This window comes from Pleurodeles waltl, chromosome 11 (assembly GCF_031143425.1).
Source record: "Pleurodeles waltl isolate 20211129_DDA chromosome 11, aPleWal1.hap1.20221129, whole genome shotgun sequence".
Lineage (NCBI taxonomy): Eukaryota > Metazoa > Chordata > Amphibia > Caudata > Salamandridae > Pleurodeles > Pleurodeles waltl.
In genome coordinates, this window is record NC_090450.1 from 744,935,908 (window position 1) to 744,953,159 (window position 17,252).

The window sequence follows — 17,252 nt, forward strand, 5'->3', positions numbered from 1 at the left end:
TTTGTTTTGTCCTCCTGTCCTTATGTGCATTAGCACCATCTGGCGGAAAAGCAGAGGCACCGGCGACGGAGGGAGCTGCATCCCATAGGACCCAGGAGGCAGAGACCACCAACGGTGGGACGGAGGGCGAGGGGTGCACCACGGCAGAGGCTAGAGGGGACAGTTCTGACACAGATCCCTCCTCCGATGGAAGCTCCCTGGCGATGGCCAACACTTCTGTGACCACCCCAGCTACAGGTACATTCACCACCCCCGTACCAGCACCGCCCTCCCAGCAGCCCCTCAGCAAGTTGCCCTTGCTCGCTCACCTAGGAGGGTGGGCATCTCCTTCGCCCCAGGCACCTCAGGACCCGCACCAGTTGGCCCTGCTGCCCTGAGTGAGGAGGCTATTGACCTCCTGAGATCCATCTTTGTGGGACCGTCCACCATTGTGAATACCATCCAGGGGCTGGCAACCCAGATGCAACAATCCAATGCATTCCTGGAGGGCATTCACACTGGATTGGTGGCCCAACAGAGATCGATTCAGGCTGTGGCCTCCTGTCTGATGGCAGTCATTGTCCCTGTTTCTACCATCCCCCCTCCAACTTCCACTGCCCAGTCCCATTCTCCTCAACCCCAACCTATCCCAAGCACATATACAGACGAGCATGCACACAAGACAACACTCAAAAGTGTCACAGGCAAACACAAGCACAACACTTCATCCCACAGGCACTCATAAAAAACACCATCCAATTGCAGACAATACAACATCCACTATTTCCACTGTGTCTCCCTCCTCCCCCTCCACCACCTCCCTCCCAGCCATGTCTACACTCACACCTGAATGCACTACATCATCATCCACTACCAGCATCATCACCACACCAAGCAGGACACACACCTCACTGGCAGACACCTCCACAACAGCCATGCACACGTCCCCTGTGTCCTCTCCCACTGTGTCTGTCCCCCCTCCTAAAGTACACAAACGCAAGCACTCAGACACCCAACGGCCATCCACCTCACAACAGCATACAGCCCATGCGCCTGCACCCGAAAGCACAGACAGACACCTCCAACACCCACTCCCTCATCCTCCACTCCCATTCCTTCTCCCTCTTCCCACCCCAATGTGCCTAAAAAACTGTTCCTATCCACCATTGACCTCTTCCCTACCACTCCCTCCCATCCTGAACAAGTATGGTCAGGGTATCATGAACCCAGCGAAGCACTTCAGCCACACAGTCCACGGGCCCAGTCCTAACCGTACCCACTTGTGTTGGAAAGGGATCCAGGTCACATGTACTGAAGGGGAAGGAGCCTGCACCAGCCAGCCTAAAGGAGAGGGAGACTGCCCCACCCAGCAGGCAAGATGGGAAAGGAGTCTGCATCTGCCACCCGAAAGGCCAAAGAGCCTGCACCAGCAGGCAGGAGGAGCAAGGAGTCTGCACCAACAGGCAGGAGGAGCAAGGAGTCTGCCCCAGGAGGCAGGAAGAGCAAGGAGTCTGCACCAGCAGGCAGGAAGAGCAAGGAATCTGCCCCAGCCGACAAGAGCAAAGAGCCTGCACCAGCAGGCAGGAAGAGAAAGGAGCCTGGACCAGGAATTGTGATGGAGCTCCCACCACCAACCATGGTTGTGCATCCGTCCGAGGGTGCAGGGGATGAGCAGGAGCCTCCCCTCACCAGCAGCACCACCACTGTGCAGCCATCCGAGGTTGCAGGGGCTAGGCAGGAGCCTCCCCCCACCAGCAGCACCACCACAGTGCAGCCATCTGAGGTTGCAGGGGATGGGCAGGAGCCTCCCCCACCAGCTGCACCACCACTGTGCAGCTGTCCAAGGTTGCAGGGGATGGGCAGGAGCCTCCCCCCACCAGCAGCACCACCACTGTTTAGCCGTCACCGCCGGCGGAGGGTATGTAATCCTGCCTCTATGGGCTGCTGTGCGGCCTATCCACTCCAGAACCAGTGGGGAAGACACCAACTCGAGAGACTGTGACCTTGCACTGCCGAGGATCAAGCACAGGGCATGTTGCCCCCTGCAGAACCAGTGGGTAAGACACCCACATGAGAGACTGTGGCCCATCACTCCCCGGGTTCAGGCACAGGGCACATTGCCCCCTCCAGAACCAGTGGGTAAGACACCCACATGAGAGACTGTGGCCCATCACTCCCCAGGATCAATCACAGGGCACGTTGCCCCCTCCAGAACCAGTGGGTAAGACACCCACATGAGAGACTGTGGCCCATCACTCCCCAGGATCAAGAACAGCACACGTTGCCCCCTCCAGAACCAGTGGGTAAGACACCCACATGAGAGACTGTGGCCCATCACTCCCCAGGATCAAGCACAGGGCATGTTGCCCCCTCCAGAACCAGTGGTCTTGTTACATCTCCCCGCTGAGGTGCCCCCCGTCCCCTGTCCCCCTGAGTGCCTATTTACCAACTGATGCCCCTGCATTGTTGTCTCCGTGTTGAAGCAGGTGACATGTGTGCCTTGGACTTTGGCCTGTGGCCATGTCACCCACGCAAATTGAGGACTGGGCTGTGTCCCTTTTCCTGTAAATATGTATATATCTATTATCCTGCCTAACTTATTATTTCTACTGTGTTGATCTTATTACAAACAATTTGGCAAAATCGTTTTGTCCTTGCATTATTCAGCCGAGTTACAGGGTCAAATTGTTTTTTAATGCATCTGGTTGTGCGTATGGTGTGTGTGTGTGTGGGGTGTGTGTTGTGCGTGTGTGTGTCACTCACTTTTGTGTGCTAGGTGGCCGTACTCACTGTCGTCGTTTTCGCCGACGTTGGTGTTCGTGGTGGAGCAGAACATAGAATATCATTTGGAAAACATGCAGTCTGGTTCCATGGCAGTGTGGTTCTTCCCTGTGTCTCCAATGGTGAGTCCTTTCACTTCTGAGCTCAGTTTTCCACAGGCTTTTGTTGTCGTTGGTACCGCCCCGGAAAAGGTGGCGGTTTGCAGGCTCTTAATATGGTAGGTGGAACATTGACTTCCGCCTGGCTGTAGGCAGCTACCGCCGTGGTGGCTGTTGTTTCTGCCCTGGTGGTCCGTGTTGTACAGTGGCTGTCTTTAGGAGATCTTTCCGCCATGGTCATAATTTGGCAGTAGTTACCGCCAGCCTGTTGGCGGTATTACTGCCACTTTATCACCAACCACCAGGGTCGTAATAAGGGCCTTAGTGTCGGAACCAATGGTGCCAGGAAGTAATCAACGCATAAAGACAGATAGAGCCAGAATTTAATACAATAGGTTTGCCCAGTGGATCTTCCAATGATTTATGTATTTTTGGGAGAAAGTAGATAGTTGGTATACCTGGGAATTTGTTCACGAGAAACTGATATTCCACCTCAATGATCAGTGTTTCACTGCTCCACAGTTTCAACATTCTGTCAAAGTCTTATTTTTTTCAATCTTTGATAGTTCATTGTATTATTAAGTTGTCCATATGCTTCTCGTTTGTAGTTCTCTTTATTCATCACAACTATATCACCTCCTTTATCTGTTTCAAGAAATGGTCCAGAGCTTGGCGTTCTTTTATAGTTAGATTCTCTTTCCTACCACTGTGGTTGTTGTTTTTCAGGTTGTCCAGATCTTTCACCACTAGATCATAAAATACATCAATTTTATTACCAGTACTTAGTTCTGGGCAGAATTTGGAACAGAGTTTTAGAATACTATATTTATGTTCATCTGTTTTTATGTCAAGTATCTCCAAAATTTGTGTTTCAGATAGTCATCGCCCAGAATGTACATGAGATAAAAGCAAGTTTTGAGGTCTTGTACTTTTTCTATAATCAAATTAGTTTCTTGCATGCTGCACATTTCTCTTGTTTTTTTAGTCTTATTCTTTCAGGCAAAAAACTTCACCAGTTTGATCTTTCTCACAAATTAATAAAGGTCTGTTTTCAATTCTGTGTGATCAAAGTGTGTTTCCAGGCAGAAGGAAAGTCCTTTGCTCAACAGACTTATTTCATCCAATGTGAGTACATAGTGAAACTTAGGACTAAGTTTCCATTCGGTCTCATCGCCGACGAAGAGCTACATACATCTTTTAAATTTTATAATAGAGATAAACTCTCACAGCCAAGAATTTGAAAAAATACATCGAACAAAACTTGGGATCCTTTTCTTCATCCTTTTTTAAGTAGGGTTTGGTTTTAAATTCACATAGGGTGGCTTTGAACATTGGCTAGTCCCTCCATCTTTGGCATGGAAAGGATTTTAATGTAATAAACAATATTGATCCATACATTGTGATCATGGGAGATTATTATAGTGGATTGAAGGTTGGTACCAATGTAGCACTGATCTAGAATTGTATCTATAATAGAGACGATTTTGTCAGTTCATATATAAGCATCACTATCCCATAATTACTTTATGCTCATGAGCATTATTAATTAATGAAACAACTGAATATGAAATACTCGGTTTAAATGAAAGATGTTCTTGTCTCAAAATATGGCACTGAGCTATGATTTTTGCAATCATGTACAATTTCATGTTTATATAAGGTACTTAGAAAATAAGCAACATATATGGACAACAAGAACCAGCAGGCATCGGTGTTTATTGAACTAATTGACATGAAAACTGAGGAGGGAAGTTATAGTTAGGACCTAGTTCACATAGGAAGAGCATTTTTTGTTTTGCTCATAATTTCAGTGCCACTTGACGAGTTTTCACAAAATGTTTAAAACTTATACTTTGCTCAGTCCAGCTGTTGGTTTGAAAGTTTCGGGGTGATCTGTCAAGTGGGGGCCGAGAAAAAGGGGGGGTCCCAAAACACATTTTCCCCATTAGTTTTTCCATGGGGTCTTTAGATATGCCAAAAGCCCAAACAGCTGAACAGAATTACACCTAATTTGACAGGACAGTAGATCCTGGTGCACAGATTGTGCTTTTTGTAATTTCGTGGAAATACGTTCAGTAGTTTTGGAGATATTGAGGGGCAAAAAAAAATAGCTATCTAGGGACGAAGGTCACCCATGGACCAAACTGTCCCCGTGCTGATATCTAATTGGCTGTCAACACTTGAACAAGGAAGTGTTGGCAGCTATCTTGGGAATCCGCTTCAACCAAGTTCCACAAATAAAGTAAAAAAATAAGAAAAGGGGCCAGGGTACAGTCATCCTGACCCCTATCTCTGGAGGACCATACCAGGGCTAAAAAAACATTTTAAAAAAACTTTTGGTGGGATCCAGTGTTTTTTTTTTTTTTAAAGCACAAGCTCCTGTGCTTGTTTCATTGAAGTCCCCAGGTGGGCCAGGTCCCGGGGCATTGATATTTTGAATGATGAAGGCAGCCTGGCACCCCCCCACCCAACAGCCCCAGGGACCGCCACCACCCTGGGGCCGATTTTACATTTAAATGTGGGGGGACTCTCCGGCACCCCTGCACCCTGGGGATCCTCACCTCCCCAGGGCATAATCATGAATTAAATGCGGGGCACTCGCCACCCCCCCTCCCCACAGCCCCAGGGAATGACACCTCCCTTGGTCAGATTTTACAATAAAATGTAGGTGTGGGATCGCCTGCCCCCCCTGCAGTCCTGGGGTTGGCCCGCAGTGCGGGGTTGGGTTATTGTAGAGGTTGGCCACAGGCCAGGCCCTGTGGCCAACAACCACTGCACATTGCTGGGTGGTTATAGGGGTTGGTCACAGGCCCTGCGGCAAAACCCCGCTGTGCATGGCCAAAAGGCGTGAGCTATGTAAAGGTTGGTTGTTATAGGGGCTATCCACAGGGCCTGGTTGCAGGCCAGGCCCTGCGGCCAGTCACTGCCACACACGACCAAAAGCTGTGCACAGCAGTAGTTGGATTAAAGTATAGTAATGAAAAGGCAGGGCTGATGGGGCACCGTGTGGAGGGGGGGTGGAATAAAAAAAAAAACTGAACTTACCTGCTCCCTCAACTCTGCCACTCCTGACACCTCAGTGCTTGCTTTGCTCCCTTCCCGACTCAATCCAGACGCTTCTCTCATGCTGCGCATGGATTGGCCTGAGCGGACTGAAATGCCACTCAGGCAGGGAGTGGGAGCCTGCACTTGGTCTCCACCCAGCTGTGAAATACAGCCGGGTGGAGAATTCGAAGTGCGCATGTCAGTTTGTCTGGCCTTAGATGGCTAGCTAAACTGACACGCGCACTTAGAGTGCACCACTACTCTGCCTCTCTCCTGACACAGAGAATGCTGGCCCCACCCGCCCTAAATAGTGGAAAAATAAAATGATAATAATGTATTATCATTTAATTTTTCTGCTGCCTTATTAGCAGTGGGGCACGCTCCTCTGCCATAGCGGAGGGTCTGCCCATGGTTATATTTAGGAAAGGGACGTTATAGTTAGGCTCACATTTTAAACGTATAAAACCATAGATATTCACGTGTTATAGTTAGAGTTATTTCAACAACTGTAATTCGCACCCTATGGTAATTATAACTTGCACCCACACAATGCACAAATTACAGCACTCATGACATCTTTGATAACATCATTGATAATGTCACTGTAACATCTGCAGTAAAATGATTGATCAGATAACTGTGTATGGCAGGGGCACGAGTTATAGATACCTGAGTGCTCGAGTTATAGTTACTTGAAATAACTGTAACAGGTCAATTTTTTATGGTTTTGTACATTTAAAATGTGAGCCTAACTATAATGTGCCTGTAACCTTTGTTTTTTTTCAGTGCCTATATATATATATAATAATAATATATATATGTGTGTGTGTGTGTATATACACACATACATACCATACATACACACATGTCTATGTGTATATATATATATATATATATATATATATATATATATACATATATATATATACATACACACACACACAATTTATTCCACAATATTTTGTTTGCAGTGTTAGTGTTATAGCCTGCCTCCATTGCTTTTTATTTTCTATGGGAGTGTGTTGTAGTACAAGTGGTTAGGCATGTCTGATGCTTGACGTTGAACCAGTTTTGACACTATTGGGGCTGTACTAGAATTAGAATTGTATGTTGTAAAATGACACTGTGTTATGCTTAAGGAGGTGTGTCTTTTGTATTAGCATGTTCATCACTAAACCCCTCCATAAAATGTGTTAAACCCCTCCCATGTAATAGCTATTATTTACCATTTTTCCATCACTCCTCTTTGTCCCTTCCACATTAACTACTTAACAACTAAAATGTACACCAGACAGAGATTTCTGCACAGAAGGAATAGGAGAGGCGTTGTTGGAAATTTCTAGCGTGAGGTATGTAAATTTCATTTTGTAGTATGTGAAGTAATAGTAATGAAGTACTAGTTTTCATACTCCGAAATGTCTGTTGTGAGCCAGCCCAAGGTATTGAAGAATGTATTAACCCAAAGGTGTGGACTCCAGCTTAGGTCTTTCTGTATCTCATAAGGATGAATAATATTATTCTATGAAGTGGTTGATATTCAACTTGGGTTGTTAAATAAGCCACGCCCAGCTAGATATGTGGATTTGATGTCTGTGAATTGATGTTCTACCAAGTTATGAATTCCCTTGCCTTTGCTGGCATGTCCCTTTTGATTCACACTGATGTCAATTACGTCCAAGTGACACTTAAGATAATAAACACCTTAGACTAGCAAAACCGTGGTTTTTGCATACACTACTTCTTTTTATCCAGTTTGAGATGAATACCAGCCATTCTGGCATGGTCTCTTTTCATCTTATATGATCTAGGTTGTGTCTTCTACAGCTTCTTTTGTGCAATGCTACTTCATCCCGTAGGAGGCCTCCATCCACTACTTTGTCTGTTCCTGGTCATATGCCTCTGAGTCGTAGGCTGAAAGCTGTCCCCCACTAGTTATTTGACTTTTACTCATTGCTCACAAAGGAACGCAGTGCAGTGTGACTGTAAATTAACCTTCTACCTGTGATTGATCTCACTTTGAATTCCGAGATATTATAGGCTGGGGTAAATTGTTAATTACTCCAACAACTGTAAATTCAGAATTTTGCAGTACATGAAATATATTGAAATTTCACATTATACAATTTTGCATACATATTTTTTTTGCATGAGCGAGGCTATCTTGCACAGAAAATGTCTGGCTGGGAGATATTTTCTGCTAGTCTCCCACAAGTATGTTGTGTATCTTTTTCAATCTTTTTCATGAAAACCGCAAACCACACTTCAGTCTAGAATTGTAATGCTGTGTAGTTTTTATGGATGTTCTTGACATTTTGCAAAATTAAAATTTGCACTTTTGCACATTCCCAGATATTTTCTGACGTTGTCACTTTGTTTTTTTATTCTGTTTCCTGATCATTACAGAAACTCAGCAGAGGGAGAGAGAGAGAGAAATAGAGATGGGGAACATTGAAACAATAAACGTCGTTGTAAATTTTGGATTTAAATTATGTGGTTTTAAATGCACAATTATTCTTCTCATAGTTTCAATAGATTTCTTCAATCACGTTTATACACATATTTTACCTTAAATTGTTTCCTTCTTCTACTGTTTGTGAAAGAGAGTTGTAAAATTGCATGACAGTGCTATCTGTGTAGTGTGATGTAATGGTCCACGGGGTAAATGCTATATTGATACCAAGTAACGTGCAATGCACGTGTAGTGCTCTGAGGAGCTCTTTTATGACGTGAAGTTGACAGGTTCAACAGTAAAACTAGGTCAAACGCTTTATCATTGAATTTATTTTTTTAAATATATCACTAATTGCTGTTTAGCAAGATGTTCAAATATCTTGGTGAGGGTATGTAAGTTGTAAATCTGTGGATGTCCTCTCAAATTATTAGGGTTTTCTTTGGGATTGTATGCAAATTTGGTGAGATGATGGATTATTTGAGGTGTTCTACTACAGACTGGGGGTATTCCATCAACCAGCCCTTATATATTTCCCAAAACATCAACTGTCAACATATTGTCACGATAAGAAGATGTGGAGTTAAGACTAGTAAATCTATACTTCCCTAATTTGCTTACCTTGATGATATATTTCTAGCTGATATTGTGGAGCTGATATGTGTGGAGGTATATCTTATTAACTTCAATAGTGTGACTTACAGTCTTGCTTAAAAGTGGCTGGAACAATTCTTTTGATGCATTGATTATTTAGAAAATGTGATTTAGAAGCATTAACTCATTTGTTTTTAACAAAGGCATCAAAGCAAGGATCGTCTTAAAATGTGGCATTTAGAATTGCTTTAAGAGTCTCTGGTGAGAAATCTGGCACAGAGTATTTCGGTGGATCAATTCACTTTGTCTCAGGTGAAGTAGTGGAGAAAACTTGCCAATGGATTTAATAATGTTATCAAATTTACTGAGAATAATTTCAGATTGTTGTTCTAAAGAATTAGAGTTACTGCATTTGTTGAAAATGTCTATGGTATTAAATGTTGTGATTATTTCCTGCTTCCTAGCCAAATAAATGTAGAGAGTTCTTCTAGGCCAATATTGTCTTTTCATAGCCTTGTGGGTGGATTTTACACTGTAATTCCTCGTTAGTATCAACAGATTTTCTCCATATGCATCCAACTGCTCTTCATTTTCTTTTTTATGCTACTATTTGCTTTCTTTTAATTTTAACATTGCACATATTTATGTCATACTTTGCAAATCGACAGGCACATAAAGTAATTTGACCAGGACACAGTATGTTTTGGTCAACTCTATAAACCAGATTAGAACCCAGGTCTTAAATTCCCATGGTCAGATATATAGCAGAATTATTCCATTCTCTGTTGATTACCTTATCAAGACAGCACCCCATCCATTAATAATTCATAGAAGAGCAGAGGCATATTTGATTACAGCAGAGTAAGAACTGTGATTATCTTTCTTTATGAAAATAAACTTAATTTGAATTGGCTATCAAAAATCTTTATCACAGCAGGCATCAATTTAGCTGTTTAAGCAGTGCTATTCCTAAGAGCTCTACCAGAGAACACAGTCTAGTTATGTAGCCATCTGGCACACATGCGTGCAATGCATACCCACAGTATTCACAATGTTTCTTTGGCAAGAAGCACGATTTTTCATTAGTGCCTCCATCTGTGTATTAAAAATGTGAGACAGTGAAAACAAAGCACTGCAAAATACCAAATAAATGGTTATCACTGTCAGATGAAGCTCAGGCATCCTTAACCAGCACTGAGAAAGGCAGTACTGGGGGTGCATAAGGGCACATGCTCCTGAGAATACAATAGGTGATGGTGAAACTACATTGTTCTCTGCAATTAGTTTAAAGGTGTGTCCACATTAGCCCTTGAGAACTACAGCAATGGCAGATCTTCAGGAATGCGCATGAAGATTTGCATATTAAGGAGCTTCTAAACCTCGTAAAATTGTAAACCAATATGATTGCGATCTTTGATGAAGGAAAGAAGAAGGGGGCAGTCTGTGGGGTAGGAATATGATCAGAAGAAAACACAGTAGTTAATGTTTAAGAAATTTACTTTAGGGTGGCCAGAACAACACGTGATTTAGAAGAAGGGGATATGGTAAGGAGAAGAAGAAATCCAGCTAAGATTAGATATTTTTAACAATGCATTGTATGTTCATAAAGGGACAAGTGGTGGGTCAAGCAATGGACATTTGAGGTCAAAGAGAGGGATCTGCGTCAACATCAATGAAGTACAAAGTTAATTTTAAGGTGGGACAACCTAACCAAATACAAATGTTGTATCAAATGCCATTCTAATCTTATAATACTTTTTAAAGTTGCTAGGCATGTATGAGGGAGTGCTTGCCAACTATGGTGGGCCGTCATTGGCAATGCACTTATGACACCTGTTGAAAATGACTACAACTTTAATCAGTTTACCCTTACCATAAAACAAATATGATAGGCATTCTTGGATCAGTGAGTTAATTAGCGTGAAAACAGTCTCCTTCCATGAATATTGATTAATTGTTTTTCATTGCCCATGTTTAGCTTGAGGTTTAAAGTTCAGATACTTGTTCTATCAGTTTAAATATGGTACCTATACATTGAAAATCAATGCTCTTGTAGGTTGATGTTAAATATATATAAGAACAGATTACTGATTGCTTTCAGAGAGGTTTCACAATTCACTGATAAACATTAGGAAGGTAGCCAGAATCATTTCCACACTCATTCTTTTAAAAAGTTGCCTTATTTTTGGCACACATCTACATTTGGAGATAATACCAGACGTTGTAAAACACTGCCACAAGGTCTCTGTGAACTAGCTTAGTGAAATCACTTATAATGGTAAACAGCTAATAAAGCCACCTAGAGGCAACAGTGAGAATGAACAGCTCCTTAAAACCTATACACCACCCCAGTAAATAAAATAACTATTCCTGGTATTCCACTATAAATGAATGTCAATCATATTCTCAGACACATCAACAGAGGGGATGGGTAAAAATATAATTTGCTTTATCCCACAACATATTAGTGAGATTACAAACATTGTAAAGCTGCACCAATAGTGGATGTTTGTAGGATAAAAAAAATCTGAAGCCACAGTGGGATGCAAATTGATATAAAATTAAGAAGTAAAATATTATGTTATAGTAGTAACTATTAAACATCTCACACATTGAATACCTTAATATGACAAAAGCCAGACACATTGCTCTCTCAGTATCGATTTGAAAGGCTGATATATTTTAACATTACATAGTTCAATTAGAAAATGGTTTGGTGATGAGTGGGGGCAGGTTTAATATTTCCTTTACGATTCCATTTGTTGTAGAGTCAACAGCCCTTGCAATGAGGGACTTTAGCGAGATATGATTTTTTTTTACAAAAATTAGGATGGATATATCTAGCGAGCCTTTTTGCCATAGGATATAATGGTCACATGTGCTTGTTTGGCACACCACTGTTCAGTAGATATGACAAACATCTAATCCCAGGAAAAATTATAAGGAACAAATGTGACATCCTGATTTAGGTATAATGCATTCTCTCTCCCTAGTTTCCATGATATCTGCTACTCAGCCTGTGTGTGTGATGTCATAGAATGTTTATGTATGCCTGGAAAGATCAAGTGGAGGGAGTGGGCTGAGCAGCCGAATGCTGCGCCTTGTGGGGCATTAATATGGCATTGATATAGCTTTGAGATGACACCTCTAACTAAGAATGTATTCTTCAAATAAACTTCAACATATAACCTACGTTACCTTCCTACCGAGGATCAATCTTTGATTGTAAAAGTGGCGACGAGTTAGAAAGTAACCTACGAGCAGAAACAGATTTAAGGGAAGAGTCTTTCAATAATTAGTCAGGCGTGCATCTAACAAATCTATGGCTGACATGGGACCAAAATATCCTGCCGAACATGTTTGACCTCCTACAGATGTGTCAAAGATCCTTCGGGTACCCTTAGAAGAAAATGACTGAAGCACAACAATCCACTTATATCAATCAGAATGACAGTCAAATGTACGCTGACCAAGAGGGACTGGAGTTTTTGAATACCACGGTCAGGTTATCAACAGTGAACAATCAGCGAGGAGTGGAAACTGGATCATCCACATCGAGCCTGAGTGAGGGTAAGAACAAGACCCTTCTCGTGGAGAAGCAGAGCAGGTTTCTGCACAAAACCGAAGAAAGAGAAGAGGAGGCTAAAGGTAAAAAAGAAAGAGAGATATAGATGATGATTGTGACAAAGGGAAATAGAAAAGTATAAGAGGAGAAATGAGACAGCAACAGAAACAGGAGCCAGCTGAAGGATTATGCTAGGAAAAGCAAATTGTGGGGAAGGCTGAAACAAGATGGAACAGAGAATGTGCAAGAGAACGCAGAAGGAATGCATATACGAGATAGAACAAGACAGAGCACCACATAATAGATCACAGAATCAAGCCACTTTTGAAAAATAAGCATTCCTATGTATCCAGCAAACATCTACACGAAGAACACAGTAAAAAAAATCTCTGTTTCACACCGTTTGCTATTATTTGGCATATTTGGTTTATTCATTTTAACACAAGTTCATTTTATTTAGATGTAATGAAGTGGGCATTGTGAGAAACTGTCGGGAAAAAGGGAGCGTGAGATATAGGATCATATCACATACTTACAAGACACTATTTCTGCCAAGTTTCACTCTTTTTTTTAAGAAAAAAGAAGACAAAATGTAGATTAACAGTGTATCTGAAGGACCACACAATATACATGCATCCGAATATAAACTATTTATGGAAATTGAAAAGCAAAAGACTTTTAGGTACAGAAAACAACAATATTTGTGACCCCGGACAATGTAGCCTGTCAACTTACATAGACAACTTTGACATTAAGGAATATTACTAAAGTATAACACAAGCAGATACTTCTGGAAAGAACACATTTCACAAGGCTTTGTGGCCCAATTCTGCTCTGCCGGGGAAGTCGGGCATGGGTGGGAGCGCTATACAGCCCATAGTGAAGTCCTACTCTGCGGGAGACCTAACTTCACTATTTGTTGCTGCCAGCGCCAGCTGCAGGCACTACATATGCCACAACTCCACTCTAGCAGGGAAGGCAGGGTGAGGTGAGAGCACTTTATAGCGCACAGTGAGGTCCTGCTGCATGTGAGACACAACTTCACAGTTTCTTGCCATCAGCATTAACTGCAGGGACTACACAACTCTGTTTTGCCATGGATGGTGGGGCAAGGGGGAGAGCACTATATAGCACACATCAAAGTCCTGCTGCATGGGAGATCTAACTTCATGATTTGTTACTGCCAGCTGCAGACACTACACATTCCACAAATCCGCTATGCCAGAGAAGGTGGGACAAAAGCGTGACTGTTATATAGCGCACAGAGAGGTTCCACTGTGTGAGGCATGACACACCTAGGCCAAGAGCAGGCCCATCTGCGGTGGTCAGAGCCCAGAGGAGGCTATGCTGAACACCCCTCTTGGTTTGTGACATGGCAATTTCATCATCCTTATGCCTGGATGTTTAACATAATCCTCATAAACTAGCATGTCTAAGGGGTACTCTGTTGAGGAAAATTAATTGCGTCATGGCCCATAATCCAGGGGACAGTGAGGGTGGCAAATCATTTCCCTGCAACAGTGTTGATGCAATGAGTCCCATATATCTCTTGGTCACATCATTACATATGACATAGCCAGACATTTTCTCTCGGATGGCAACCTCTAGGGCAGAGTATGAATTTCCTCAAATTCACACATAGTAGTGCTACAATTATTAAATTCCTACTCACTGTAGGAACATAATGGAACTAATACTTCTGAATTCCAGTGCCGACTCAAGCCAGGTGTGAAAAAAGTTGCACAATGAAAGTAAGAACCATCTTGGTCTTCATCTAATTAATGTAACACAGAGCACATGCAGAGTAAATGTGATTTTAGAACTGTGTGTAGTAGCCCTTCAATAATCCACAATCTCTTTCCTCTACTTAAAGGTATATCTCAGACCACTACCAAAGCTGTCAGTCGACTTGGATTCCTATGCAACAGTCAATGTATCCTTGCTATGGATCACTAGATGCAAATGAATTACCTCAAACTAACCATATATTTTTTTCTTTTAACAAAACGCCTGTTGGAAATGGCCAACCTACCACTTAACCAAAATTTAGCTAGAAGAGCTAGACCCACCTCTTAACCCATCTTTCAAAGTGGGGAATCTAAGTGTGATTATGGAATCAAATCTTTCCTCAATCCCTCCATTATATCAAGTTGTGAAAGAATGTGTTTACATGATCAGATAAGCCACAGTAATTCTTCCTTACTTAGGATTACACCATTAGTGTTAGTCACGATCAGTCAGGTACTCTCCCATCAACGTTAGAACATCTGATCAAGGGGCAGTTATATGAAAAGAGTGGCCACAAAAAGTTGTCGTAAATAGTGCACCAATTTGTTACGAACAGTCTTTAATTTTGCAACATGACCTATCTACTAGTACGCCATGTCCCAAAATCTTCAATTGTAGGGGTACCAGAATAAGCTGATGAATGACTATTAATCCAGCGACATATATTAAAGGTAATTTATGATAACATGCAAATCAGGCCTAACTGTATGATAAAATGACTGCACTAAACCTTTAGTGTATGTATGTGAAAGGCTTAGGCCCTAGTGAACTAAAATACTGAATTTTAGTAATAGCTAACAAAGTGTGCAAATTCACAATATGATTTTAGAAACAGGTTGCCTTTAGTTGAACTACCAAATATGAGAGAAATGAGGCAAAGAGGATCATTTCCATTCCTACATTTAGAAAGTTACTTGTAGTGAACAATATTGCTAGGTCGCCCAACCAAGCATGTTTTGGCCTTTAGGGTATTTCTCTAACCAGCTCATTGTTCAAGCAGTGGTGAAGATATAAGAAGCTGAATGGTAACTTACTCCCCAACACTCTCCATAGAGAGTAATTGGGGAGAAAGGTAGAAAGAGACCTAAGAATTTGGGAGGGGCAGACACGAAGACTGATTGCTTGGGAAGAATGCTGAGAGTTGCTATCTGACTACAAATCTGAGAGCTTCTTGAAGGTATTCAGGAAAGACACATGCCTTGGTATAAAATAGTCAGAGAAAATGATAATTATTCAGTTAATACCATAGTTGGGAGCCTGATAATACCGATATAAAAGTTAAATATAGGTTAGACTAATTATTAGAGGTAGTAGGGATGTGTGATATAAGATGCTTTGGGGTTGTCTAATAATTATCTTATTTGACATTATGGATTCATAATATTATTTACTTATATTTCTAATACTTCAAATAATTAATTTAATTTCACCTTATTTACCTACGGCGTTACATTTTAAGTCTCTACCTTCACTATTTTCTATGGGAAGGTGTTGCAGTACCATTGGTTGGCAGTGTGTAGTGCTTAACCTATTACAAAAGTGTAAGCTGCCAAAAAACTGTAAGTTACTACAAAACTGCCGTTTGTGAATACCGAAAAGTAGTAAGCTTACACAACAGTGTAAACGTATTCAAAAGCGTAAATTACATTTGTGAATCATGCCCCATCCTTGTAATGGCCATCGACCAATGGGGACCGGTCAGCCTAGTGCTTTTAAATGTTGTACTGTATGTGTTTTAAAAAATTTTTTATGAAAGAATGTTTATTTCACTTTTCTGCGCAACCTGCCCAGGTCTCCAAGTTAGAATAGTAAGTACACATTTAATTCAAGTCAGTCTCTGTGCCACACAAAGATTGATGTGAAAGCAGATGTGGTTTAGGGAAAGAGGAGATGGGGTGAGGAGATTCCACAATATAATACTGAGGTGTATTGTGCTTTGTCAAAGCTTTTATTTTCGTCAGCAGCGGCATTTCTAAAGGGGATTACCAGAGATACAAAGAGGTGATGCCATTCATTGAAGTCACAGCGACGACCGTGCGTAATCGTGCTTATCCCAGCATAATCGTGTGTTTTCTCCGGGTTTCACGTTATATTTTGCCACATCGTGCAATTGAGAATTTGTTTGATTTAACAAAACAATTGAAAATAACGCAGGCTGTTCTTCGTCTCAGATGCAAATTTGCATTTTTTTAGTGATAAATTCCTCTTTGCATCCAAAATGGTCGAGAGGATGCATTGTGCGATAAAAAAACAATGCTTCAAAATGATGGAAAAGCATTTTGCTTAATATTGAGTAATTTCACATAATATTTTTGGGGCATTTTGCATAATTTCCATACAATAAATTACGCAAATTTTGCCCAGGCCTAGTCACAACAAAGTCAGTGGCTACCTGCATCATATGCCACGCTCTGCATCCTACTGAGAAGGGAAGAGAGTGCGACCTAGGTCGGTCCCCTCCCTGGTTTCGCAGAGAACCTCACTCAAGAGACATCTGAGCATGCTGGGGTGTCTCTTGGAGAGCTGGTGCCCTGCATCTCGCGAAGAATGTGAACTATGCACCACTTGATTCAATGAAGGAAAAAATGCAGCTGAGTCCCCTCCAGTGATGTTCTAATTAGAAGCATATTTCACTAATTACAAGCAGAGCTGTGCTAAGGAAACTTCATTACAGTGAATAACAGAGCACATGGGCCTAAAGCGAAATTGGCACACATAACATGTGTCCCAGGTTTAGACCCTGGGATTGCCATTTCGGTAACTTCGTATTGGGGCAGGCCCAGTGTTGTTTATCATAATGAAAAGAGAGATCTCTGGCCTACCTTCTTGTAGCAAAAACGAGCCTTAGACAATCCGAGTCGTTGTAGCATATAAGAAAATTATTAACTTCCTAAGGGTGTCAAATATGTTTATACCCTGCTTACACAGTTTTGTGAAGTTCCTGATGTTTTCC

General features: G+C 42.0%; 1 protein-coding gene across 2 annotated transcripts in view; it reads right to left on the minus strand.

The window, feature by feature from the left end:
• Positions 1-17,252, minus strand: part of LOC138266092 (uncharacterized) — an 896,417-nt gene that overhangs the window by 228,746 nt on the left and 650,419 nt on the right. The window contains exon 26 of one of the 2 annotated variants that reach the window (XM_069214470.1): positions 12,398-12,588. The exons of the other annotated variant lie outside the window; for it this stretch is intronic. Within the exon in view, the coding sequence (XP_069070571.1) occupies positions 12,470-12,588 (119 nt within the window). The 3' untranslated portion in view covers positions 12,398-12,469. Of the gene's footprint in view, positions 1-12,397; positions 12,589-17,252 lie in introns of those variants that run through there. 2 annotated transcript variants of the gene reach the window in all.